This window comes from Corapipo altera, unplaced genomic scaffold (genome assembly GCF_003945725.1).
Source record: "Corapipo altera isolate COAL_440 unplaced genomic scaffold, ASM394572v1 101, whole genome shotgun sequence".
NCBI classification, from domain to species: domain Eukaryota; kingdom Metazoa; phylum Chordata; class Aves; order Passeriformes; family Pipridae; genus Corapipo; species Corapipo altera.
Genome location: NW_020884984.1, coordinates 720466 through 732174, shown reverse-complemented (window position 1 = coordinate 732174; position 11709 = coordinate 720466). Strand labels below are relative to the sequence as shown.

At 47.5% G+C, this 11709-nt stretch overlaps 1 protein-coding gene across 3 annotated transcripts; it reads left to right on the top strand.

The window, feature by feature from the left end:
* Nucleotides 1–9098, top strand: CNBP (CCHC-type zinc finger nucleic acid binding protein). 3 transcript variants are annotated; one of them, XM_027666042.1, is made up of 5 exons: nucleotides 1–108; nucleotides 6245–6364; nucleotides 6624–6716; nucleotides 6892–7090; nucleotides 8025–9098. In XM_027666042.1, the coding sequence occupies exons 2-5, from the start codon at nucleotides 6262–6264 to the stop codon at nucleotides 8140–8142; spliced, it is 513 nt and encodes a 170-aa protein (XP_027521843.1). In that variant the 5' UTR covers nucleotides 1–108; nucleotides 6245–6261; the 3' UTR covers nucleotides 8143–9098. The 3 variants fall into 3 exon arrangements, with proteins under 3 accessions (XP_027521843.1, XP_027521841.1, XP_027521842.1); XM_027666040.1 differs by having other exon boundaries at nucleotides 6889–7090; XM_027666041.1 differs by having other exon boundaries at nucleotides 34–138; nucleotides 6889–7090.
* Nucleotides 9099–11709: the final 2611 nt, after the last annotated feature.

Genomic DNA, 11709 nt, shown 5'->3' with positions numbered 1-11709 from the left:
GGCCGTGTGCACACCGCGTGTGGCGCAGGCAGCGGGACCGGCGGCACCGAGTGAGCGAGTGGGGCTGAGTCGTGCGGGGGCCGCGGCCGTGGGGGGACCGGACCGCAGGTACCGCCGGGGGCCGCGAGGGAGTGGCCGGTGAGCCGTGGGGGCCCGGAGCGGGAGCCGCGGCGGCAGCACGGGCGCCGTGCGGGGCGGTGATGGCGCTGGCGCACTGTGGCCTAGCGCGGGAAAGTGCGGGTGGGCGCGGGCGCCATTCCGGGTCCCATGCCGGGCCGGGCGGGGGACGGGCCAGGGCGCGGGGGGGCCGCGGTGGCCGCGAGCCTGGCAAGGGCGGCGGCGGAGGCTGAGTCAGGGCTGGGTTCCGGGAGCGCCCAGGGAGCCTGCGCCGCCCGGGGTGCGGGGGGGCCGCTCCGCTCCGCCCGGGCGCGGCCTGGGGCCGCTGCACGCTCGGCCCGCGGGGCGGTGGAGGGGGGCAGGGCCGCACGTGGCCGCCCGGACCTGGGCAGGGGGAGCGCGGCCCGGCCGTGCGCCAGCGAGTTCGGGGAGAAAAAGATCCTGTGAGCCCGGGGGTTGCGGGGAACGGCCTGGAATTAAACTGTTTGTTTTTCTTGCTCTGTGTTTAATTTTATTTAATTTCATTTTAAGTCCCCGCTAAAGTCCTATCGGCGGGGCCGCGGCCCGCGCACCACGTGGCTCCCCACGTGTGAGGCGCTGCCGGAGACACGGGGTCGAGGTGTCGCAACTGTTCGCTCCGACCACAGGCACGGGTGGCCTGCTCCAAATCCAAGTGTGACCTATAAATGGATAGGAAAAACAGCCTGTGCCATCTGCACAGCGCGGGCTCTAGGGCGGCCTTTTATTTGAGTTCCTGTCGGGCGTAGTTCTCAAGTAACCGCTGTTACTCATACAGAATCCAGCGTTGTCATATTTAATAGTGGGCTTTGTTTTCCTCTGAGCACCTAATGCGATCCCATTTCCACGCAGCTTTAAGGTTGCGTGGTCCGTCTTCTCTTCCTCAGTGCAGATTTGCCTAGAGAGGCTGTTCTGCATCTGTCCTCCGCGGGAAGAGGTTAAATGAGTTCACTGGGGCTGTGCAACAGCCCTGCGAGTTACAGGTTTAAAGTGCCATTTAAACTGACCTTGCTAAAGTCTGGGCTGACTTTTATGTTAAAAGCTTCACATGTTGCTCTTGTTGTTTGCTTTTCTTTCAGCTTAAAAGTCCATACAGATACCATCTTCCCCTTGTATTTTTTATGGCTAAAATGTGCACGTTTGGTAGATGTGGTGTCTCCCAGTCCACATATGGGTAGGCAGAAAATGCTGCAGAGTCACTTTTGGATGAACTTTATTTCTCTTCCTGGTTTGTGTTAACAGAGCTATGCAAGAATTACCCGTGTAATTGAAGTCAGGATGTCCTTTTGTCCTGGCTTCTACCCTCTCAGTTCTTGAGTTAATGTTCAGCGTTCCTGGGTCAGTGTGGCTGTGAAATGCAGATGGGTCCCACATGGAGCATAGGGGCTTGACTTTCCAATTCTGCAGGTTTTCCTGACCTTTCAAGCTAATTTCTTTCAGAATTGGCGTAATGTTTTCTGGTGGTCAGAATACTTTTGTATTTCATCCTGGTGAGGACAAAAGTGGTAGACAGGAGCATCACTAACTCTGCTGTAGCAGGTTTTTAGGTTACAGATGTTGCAATTCATATTTTGAATACTGAGTAGCTTTGGTGATAGTCGTGTTTGAGAACTCTTACATCTTGCTTGGGAAATAAAAACTCATTTAAAATGAGTAGTACTTGGAGTTTTCTGTTGAAACTAAATGCTAACGCTTAGGTTAGCAGGCCTTTCTGCCCTTTCAGTCTTTACTTTGAGGAAAGCAGAGCTATGCTCCCTGTCACATTGGGGGTTTGCCATGCTCAGGCTGTCTCAGGCTGACTTGCCCCGTTCAGGTGTGGTGCTGTGGGTTGGTCACCAACGGCCTGGAAAGGAGTGGCTAATTTCTCAACGTTGGCCTGTGACAGAACCGACTTGCTAAAGTTCTCTTATGTGTGCTGGCTCTGGCAAGGGCTTTTATCTGGTCTGTGCTTTGATTGAAGGGGTGAAGTCCTGCTGATACCAGCTTCAAATTGTACTCGTAGGTTGAAAGAAGCACCTAGTAAACACAGTGAAGAGTCGGCCCTGCTGTACAGGCTGTTAAATGCTAAGGAACTGCTGGTATCCAGAAGAACTGTCACTAATCTCGGGGTTGAAGTTCAGCTTCCTTTTTACTATGAGGAGCCCAAGTCAGTTTTATTTTTGTTTGTTAAAACAACTTCTTCCCTGGAGGGCATCGAGGCTGAAAGCCGTAAAATAAGCATTAGGGTGGAGCTTAGTGGCAGTTCTGTCCATCATCAGCTCTGGATGGGCTACTAAAACAGGCTGGGCTATCGCTGAATCTTGTGTGTGAGAACTGGACCTTAATAGCACCTCTCCTGTTCTAGGAGTTTTGAGTATATATTAACTGTAAAGCTACAGTAAGACACAGTCTTCCCCTTCAGAGTTTGATTGCAGGAACTTCTTGTATCAAAGGTTTCTTCTGTTGCTACAAGAAACACAAAAAAACTTGGTCACTTTGAAGTTTCGTGCTTGGTTTGCCTTCAAAAGCTTCGGATCTGACCTAGGAAAGCGCTGGGGTGGCCCAGGGATCTGTTCTCAGCCCTGCTTTTTAGCAGTAGGGCCATCATAGAGAACAAGGTCTAAAATTCATTCTTAATGTTTTGGCTTCAAACTGCAGTTGCAGAGCTCTGTAGAAGGAGTTGAGGTAAATTACTACCTTCTCTCTTGCTGGAAAGGTACGAAAACACAATTAGACTTGTGTTATTGACAAGTTTTCAGATCTTATTCTGAGGCACTGCCTTACTATACCTTGCAGAATTTGACCTGTCTCAGAAATGCTACATGAGGCCATAGTTGTGATTTGTTTTCCATTACTGCTTTTCCTGCCCTGGTGAGGTAAAAATCCTGTTCTGGTATGTGAGGGGGGCGGGGATGATGACACATGGACAGACAGGACAGGCTGCTTTGTGTAACACGTCTGAGCTGTGCAGAACAGTGAGAGCTGGGACTGAAAACTTTCCAAGCAGACTTAAGTAGCTTTCTTGCAAAAGGCTTACTTAAGGTGGCCTTGATAGATAAAAGGAACTGCTGGAAACTTGCCTGTGATGACAAAATGGAGGAGTATTGACTAATAGAGGAGCATTTGAACTTGGGTGGTTTTTAGTGCACTCATTTTTTTCTCTTGGAAGTAAAGCTGTAATGGTGTCCAAAGTGCTTGGAGGCTGTTCATTTAAGGACTTGTCTTCTGATCCAGCCCTTTCTGGATATTACCCTTTCGAGGTGGCTGTTGGCTTCCTCTGGAAACTAAATCCTTACAGTTCACACTGCTGGGAAATTCTGTCCCATGTAAGGCTTTTAGAAGGTGGGGCAGGTAAAACCAGTGTCAGCTGCAGCCACACGTGTGCTGAGTCTCAGATCCTTTACAGGAAGAATGCAGAAGTTAAAGATGGAAATACCATGGGAAGAGAAACTCCAGGCAAACTCTTGGGTTCTTGGATGTGCTGAAGGTATCTGAAGATAGGGAAGTGTGCTTTGTAATCACACTTGTATGGTAGCTGTAACCTTCCAGTACCTCTGAGTTTCGGGGGAAAAAGGGGCCTCTGGAGATGAAGGTTTTTAAATGAATCTCCAGTAGTCTTGAAGGATAGTTGCAGAGACTGTTCTTTGACTTTAGATTTCTTACTCGGTGTAATCTTTGCCATTTTGCTGAGAGAAAGAGAAAAAGAAACTTCAGGTTTTCCTTTTGAAGGGGCAGTTATAAAGGAAGAAACTCTGAAGCAGATGTAAAACTTTTGAGACTCCTTTAGGGTGGTGAGTGGTGAGCTTTTGTCCCTCGTGCAGGTCCTGACCTGGACTGGCAGATAGACAGACTGGAGGTAAGCTGCCATTAGTCTTGATATCAGAACTTCTCTGTGCATGTAAAGCAGGTCTGGCTCACGTGTTAGGCATTTGTCTCTTACCACGTATTAACCTGACTGGTTTTGTGGGGAGGATTCAGTCCTGTGACATTGTACCATAGCCTCAGGTTCATGGGAGTGAGATCTGGTAGTGTGGAATGTCTGTTCAGATGTGCTGCAGTTCTGCTGCAGCTGCTGCCAATGCTATTTTGCTCTCTTTTAACACATCTTATATTGCCATTTGATAATGTGAACACTTTTTGGAAGAGTTGTGAGTGAAGAGCATATATGTTTCAGAGACCCCCTCTTGTCCCTCTTGAAAATTAGAAGCAGCATCAACTGTTGTGCCTGAGCCCAGCTCCTGCAGTTGGCTTTGCCTGTGTTTTCCCTGTTCTGCAGTGTCAACATGGTTGCTATGAACACAGGCGTAAACAATGGCACAGTGAGTGCCAGCTGCTGCCACCACAGCGGGCAGTGCTGGCCCTGGGCGTCCTCAGGAGACGCTTGGAAATCTTGGGCACTGACAGGAAGCAGAGAAGACTGGGTTATGTGTAAAATCAAGGGTATCTATTAAGTGCTTGGACAGCCAGTTGTTTTAGTCTTTTTTAGATCTGTTTGAGATCTTCTTGCACCCTTTCATTGCAGAACTTCATTTTAAGGGCACATACCATCATCTGGTCCAGCTGAAAGTTAGATATGGGATTACAGAGATAACACACTAAAGTTTGTTATCTCTTGTATTTTAAATTCTCAGCCATATACTGTGGTTGGAAGAATCACTTGAGTACTGAAGACCATCAGAGAGAGGATGTGTTTTGGGGGAAGAGTTGGTAAAAAGGCAGAGTAAATTTGTTAAACATTGGGGTAGAGGTAACTAAAATTCATGTTTAGATATATGCTCTCCATTTAAGAGCTAAATGTCAGGATGCTAATTCTGGTTCCTTCTTGAGGTCATGTGTCATTGTGCTGCTTCTGTAGTGACTTTTTTCAAGACTCTGCCCCCTGACTGTTGCTGTAATCTGGGATGCTGGATGGTCTGGGAGGAGGGGGAGTGTTCTGTAATGTGTATGAACTGTAGGGTTACAGGAGGATCAAGTAAACTGCCAAACATACCACATAACGATTGTACTTCTGTTGGGTTAAGAATAATAAGTTGGGAGATGGCTTTTGAGGTATTTAAACTTCAGGAGATTTCATCAAAACAATGCTTGACATGCATGTTTTCAGACTAGTGTACTTTAAACTTCAAGCACACTTTACACAGTTAAACTGGAGTCTTTTTTAGCTTCCTCGTTCTTTTCCTGTAGTTCTGGAAGTGTTGTGTAAGTGTCCCACAGCTCAGGGGAGCTGTGGCCGTGTGTTTGCCCTGCCCCATCCTCCCCACAGCCTCAGTGGGCTGTGCAGGCTGGCTCTGCTCACCTCCATTTCCCGTTTGGGCTTGTGCTGTAGGACAGACCTGTCTGTCTGTTGCTTCCAGAGCATTCTAAGGATGTTTTGTGAGTTAGCCCTTTGAGATACCTGGCAAGTGTCTGCTGTCCTTTGGGAAGCCTGATGTCTTAAAACATTTTCTTTCATGTGAACCTGGGAGTGGAATATGCAGCCTGAGCTATAGGTTAATTACAAATACAAATTGTAATTCTTGTTTTTCTGAGTCTAACTGTTAGTTAGGTTGTAAAAGACGTTGGGCTAATGTGTTTTTCAGTGCTTTAGGTTTAATGCTGCTTATTCTTACACTTAGCTTCTAGAGTGAAGCTTGATTAGTCAATAAAGGTAGTAGCTGCTAGGCAGACTTTTAAAGAAGGTATAACAACTACCAGGAGGAAATAACTTGTACAGATAAGTAGCTGCTTTTGAGTTTAACTCAGGATTGAGGAGGAAAGTGCTTTACTGAAAGAACAACATTAAGGCTGGTAATACAATAGTTAAAGGGGTTTACTTTTTCCCTCTCCCTGAGTATTTTGTAAGTTCTTGAAGCAAAGGTTGGCTATGAAAAGGAGTGAAAGTTACATAGAACACAGTTTCTTTATGTGTTCTAAGTTGCCTTTCTTCAGGCAAAGTGGAGGCAGACTTTCATCCATCACAGTAGTTTCAGTAGTCGTGATGAGATACTGCAGAAAAGTATTGAGTTGGCCAGAAGTCCTGTTGGGTTTGCATTGCCTTTGCTGGGGGGATGGGAAACCTCTGAGTCCCTCATTTTAATGTAGCCTTTGGCTGGGGGAGGAGAAGGTGTTTGAACATGTCCTTCTTGCTCAGACAGGTGATCTGCAGCCATGAGCAGCAACGAGTGCTTCAAGTGCGGCCGTAGTGGCCACTGGGCCCGAGAGTGCCCCTCTGGCATCGGCCGTGGCCGTGGCATGAGGAGCCGTGGCAGAGGTGAGTGCTGGCTGTGGCTGTCTTTGGTTGTCTAGCAGGGTGTCTGGCTGAGTGCTGTGGATAGGGTGTAAAACTGGCATTGACAGACCTACAGACTGGTAATAAGGACCAAGGAAATGTACCTCTGTGGAAGAACTTTGCCACAGGCTCGGAGAGTGAAGCCGACTTGTCAGTTCAGCTGACAGTGTCTGCGATTGAGTCGTAAGAATATTCTGAATTTAGGCCTTTTTCTTTTCCTTCTTGTACCCATTCCAAGCAGGCTTCCAGTTCATGTCCTCATCTCTGCCGGATATCTGTTACCGCTGTGGTGAGTCTGGCCATCTCGCCAAGGACTGTGATCTCCAGGAGGATGGTAAGTATCACTAAATATTCGACTCTTCAGTGCCACGGCCAGAGCTCTGTGGCTGAAGAGAAGGACGCGGGGGTTCCCTGGGAGCAGGCTGGGGGTGTGCCCCATTCAAAGCATGCTGCCCCTCATGCTACCAAGGTTTTATAGTCTGTTTGGTGTGTTTTTCCCATTGTGGAAGCCTGCTATAACTGCGGTAGAAGTGGCCACATTGCGAAGGACTGCAAGGAGCCCAAGAGGGAGCGGGAGCAGTGCTGCTACAACTGTGGCAAGCCCGGCCACCTGGCCCGTGACTGCGACCACGCGGACGAGCAGAAGTGCTATTCCTGTGGGGAGTTCGGGCACATTCAGAAAGACTGCACCAAAGTGAAATGCTACAGGTAAGGCTGCCAGACACAGCTGCACTGCACCTGCTGTGAGAAATGCATTCTGGGGCTGAAATGCAGCCTCAGCTCTGGCCAAGGAGCGAGTTCCTTAGAACAGTTACCTGTTGTTGCTCAGAACTAGGACTTTCACACATGTTAGCAAAGGGGAGTACAGATTACATGATGCACATCTCTGCACAGCCACACAGTGCAGTGCTAAATCTCTTGGGCTGTACAGGAGAAAGGACCATGTCCTTTTGCAGGAGGTAACAGGAGATGCTTGCCCACAGCACAGACTTGCTGGGGTTGGGTGCCCAGTATGTCATCCCAGAGCTAACAAAGCTCAGCTGTAAAGATCAGCTGACTGGCACAGCCAGCCTCAGGATGAACACACTAAGTTGTCTTGGTTATAGAGAAACATGGATAGAAGTGGGTGTTAAATTGGTTTGAAATGCCATCTTCAGAGTGCTCTCTGGGTTTTGAATGCAGGCACACACCAGAGACAGCATGTTCCGAGTGCAGTATTCTTCACCCCCACCAACATTCCCTTCTGTGGAGGAAGGAGAGAGAACATGGTGTATTTGAGTTTGACTAATGACTCTCATAACAAAGCTAAACTGCAGGCAGGAGCCTTGCAAGCAGGCAAAACCCAGCCCACAGTTAAATAAACAAGGGGGAGGGGGAACCAAACCACCCAAAGCTTTCTGTGTTTGACATACAGTGATTTTGGCATATCCAGTGATTATTGTGAGCAGATCATTTGGGAACAGTTCTGGCTGTGGTTAAGACTAACTTCCTTCACGTCAAAGAATTCTGCAACACAGGACCAGAAGTCTTGACTGCAGAGGTCGTGTTGTGTGAAAGTGAAGCAGATAATGTCCTTGACAGGGTGGGATTGCTCCTGTGAGGGGCTGCTGGGGGTGGCTCTGATGAACTGTTTCTGTTGCAGGTGTGGTGAAACTGGCCACGTAGCCATCAACTGCAGCAAGACCAGCGAAGTCAACTGCTACCGCTGCGGCGAGTCAGGGCACCTTGCACGGGAATGCACAATTGAAGCTACAGCCTAATTATTTTCCTTTGTCGCCCCTCCTTTTTCTGATTGATGGTTGTATTATTTTTCTCTGAATCCTCTTCACTGGCCAAAGGTTGGCAGATAGAGGCTACTCCCAGGCCAGTGAGCTTTACTTGCCGTGTAAAAGGAGGAAAGGGGTGGAAAAATCAACTTTCTGCATTTAACTACAAAAATGTTTATGTTTAGTTTGGTAGAGGTGTTATGTATAATGCTTTGTTAAAGAACCCCCTTTCCGTGCCACTGGTGAATAGGGATTGATGAGTGGGAAGAGTTGAGTCAGACCAGCAAAAACCCTCTCTGGGTTACAGGGAAGTGATCCTATGCAGGAGGAAAGAAATTCTGGAAGTGTCTGAACTTCCTCATAACTTTTATTTTATTACAATGGCCTTGGATTGTCTGACCTCAGTAGCTGTTAACACCAAGTGATATCTGCATCAGGCCCTACCTAGAGCATATAGCTGAGTGGGAGTAAACAAACAAGATGCACATGCCTGTTAATGGCCATGAGAGAGAGAGAGAAATCTGAAATCAATCTTAAAAGTAACAGTAATTCAGTCAGTGAATGTTCGTGTTGGAGATACAGAACGTAATGGGAAGCTTTTGAATAAATATCTCAAAGTCAATCTGAAACCCAGACATCAGTGCTCATAGCATATACAATTTGGAGTTATTCAGGAGTTGCAAATAAATGCATTTTCACAGAAATCAAGATGTTATTTTTGTATACTATATCACTTAGACAACTGAGTTTCATTTGCTTGTAATCAGTTTTTAAAGTAAGATGGTAAGAGCAATTGAAGTCCTAGAACATAGAAAATGTAATTTTAAACTATCAATAAAGCTGGAGGAGGAAGGGGAGTTTGGCTAAAGTTCCTTTTGTTTATTTTTGGTTTTCCTGTACACAGTGCAAAATAACATATTAAAAAGGGGTATGTGGAGGTTCAGTTTGGACTTTTCTTTTGTACTGTTTTATGTTCAGTTCCCATCCAGCTGGAAATGCGTTGTGTCTGCAGATGGCTATGGGAATGAGCTGTGGGCTCTGGGAGGTGGGGGCCTGGAGCAGTTCAGTTCTTTTGGCAGTACCTGAGCCCTCACTGCTGTCACTGCACTAAGAAGTCTCGCTTAAAATCTCTGCACTGGCTGTGTCCCGTGGGTGGTTGTGCTGTGCTGGGTGACTGGGGGTCAGTGAACAGTTCCACAGATGAAAAGGGAGCTGACTCGCTGTACTTTCACATCCCCTCACTACAGGAATAAAGCCTGGATGTGCAGGAGTTGTTGGCGCATCGGTGCTTCACCAGAAGGCAGGACTGGAGATGGGGTGTCCAACACATGCTGTGAAAATCTGGCTTGGAAGTGCCTCTGAGCCACTGTCTGTCCTCGGGATCGGTGTAGTTATGATCAGGGAGAGTGTGCTGCAGTGGTGAAAAATGGGCTATGAGGTCTGGAGCTCTGCTGGAATAGAGCTGAATTGGCACTGTCACTTGTCTCCTACATCTGTTACAATGACCCAGTTTGTATCAGGTTAACATTTTTGTTAATTTTGGAAGCGACCTGTTCAGGGTGTCACAGCCATGCAATAGTGTTCCTGAAGGTTGTGATCTTCCAGGAACAACTTGAGCTTGGAGCTTTCGGCACACTGGCACAGAGTGAGGCTTTGCAGAAGGGCTAAGAACTCCTCATTTCCTGAACTAGTGAGGAGGCTTACCTGGGAGTGCTGGAACCTGTAAAAGCGGGTACCCTACTTGATAATGAGGTGGTGTCAGGAAATCTGATACCTAAAATGTGTGTGTCTGAGAAAACTGATGGTCATAGTGCTGTATCATGTCAGGTGAACTCTGGTCAGGTTGTGGTTGTTTTGCAAAGGGCTGCCTTGGCAATTTAGAGTTCCTTAATGTTTAATTAAATAAAAGATTTATGAAGATCTTGAAGTTTCATCCTGGGTTTGATCTTCGAAACCTGTGAAAACCAGCGAACTGCAGTTCAGGGAGAAGATGCTGGTGAGAAGGTGAGGTGCAAGGTGGGGAGGGCTGGGTTGGTGCTGCTGCAGAGCAGAAGGGAACAGGCTTGGCAGAACTGCCTTTATTTGAAGCTCTCAGAGAGGGAGCATTGTGGCTCTGCTTTACCCAAGCAGAAAAGAATCCCAAGTGCTTGCTCATGCCTGCTCAGTGTGATGTAAAGGTGTATAGGAGGTTTCTTGTTTGTTTTTATCTCAATAGCCGCTGTCAGAGCATGAATGTATCCTTGAATCCTAAACGTGGTTGCTGAGCCTTTCCTAAAATCGACACTCAAAATGTGTGGATTGTCTTGGGGTAGTGCAGATGGCCCAGCACGGGGATGTTTAATATAAATTAACGGAGTCTTTACATACATCTTAGTTAAACAGTAATAAAGCTCGAAGCTCTGAAAGTCTGGGACATGTAGCTAAAAATGTGCTTTCCTGTAAAAGTTAATTTTTTTTACAGAGAAAACAGGATTTGAAAGCTGAGAAATGCAAGTTCAAAAAGCAGAAAATTATTCCAACAGAGATGTCTCTTCCTGGTCATCTTCCTGTGAGAATATTTGTGCTGCTGTTCCAGGGTCAGTTGTTCCCAAGTGAACAAGAAATGGACGAGCAAATGGTGATTTCATAAATTGTGGAGACTTGGAAAAATCAAACGTAATTTTTCATTTGTTCCATGTTGATTTTTTTTTCACTAACACTGAGATATCTCATTTGTTATGGCAAATTCCAGGGTAGTGTTTTTTTTCTGGATCTGGTGGATTATATGGATTGGGAAGGCAAAGAGACAAATCTGTAACATTACTTTCTACAAACGGGACTCTGAAGGGTTGCCATTTCTGGATAGGGGGAACTTTATTTTACTGAAGTTGCAGAGTCACTAAATTGTCACTGAAAGCCAGTCATCCCAGTTTGTTTTGGACCAGTGGATCTCATGAGGGCTGGTGTAATTTGTAAATTGTAATTATGATTTGTAAAAAAACTGCCCATGAACTAGCAGTGTGGGCTTGCAGCCCAGAAAGTCAGCGGTGTCCTGGGCTGCATCCAAAGGGTCATGGCAGCAGGTCCAAGGAGGGGATTCTCCCCCTCTGCTGTTGTGGGACCACCTGGAACAGTGGGTACAGTTCTGGGGTCCCCAGCATGAGAAGGACATGGAACTGATGGAGCAAGTGCAGAGGAGGCCAGGAAGTTGATCAGAGGACTGGGTCACCTCCCCTGTGGGACAGCCTGGGAGAGCTGGGGCTGCTCAGCCTTGGGGGGAGAAGGTGGTGTGGAGACCTCAGAGCCCCTTCCCCTGTCTGAAGGGGCTACAGGGAACCAGAGAGGGACTGTGCATCAGGAACTGCAGTGACAGACAAGGCAGAATGGCTTCAAACTGAAAGGGGAAATTAAAGTTCGACGTCAGGAAGGAACTCTTCCCTGTGAGGGTGATGAGGCCCTGGCACAGGTTGCCCAGAGAAGCTGTGGCTGCCCCATCCCTGGAAGTGTTCCAGGCTCGGCTGGACGGGGCTTGGAGCAGCCCGGTCTGTGGGAGGGGTCCGTGCCCTGGGTGATGTTTAGGGT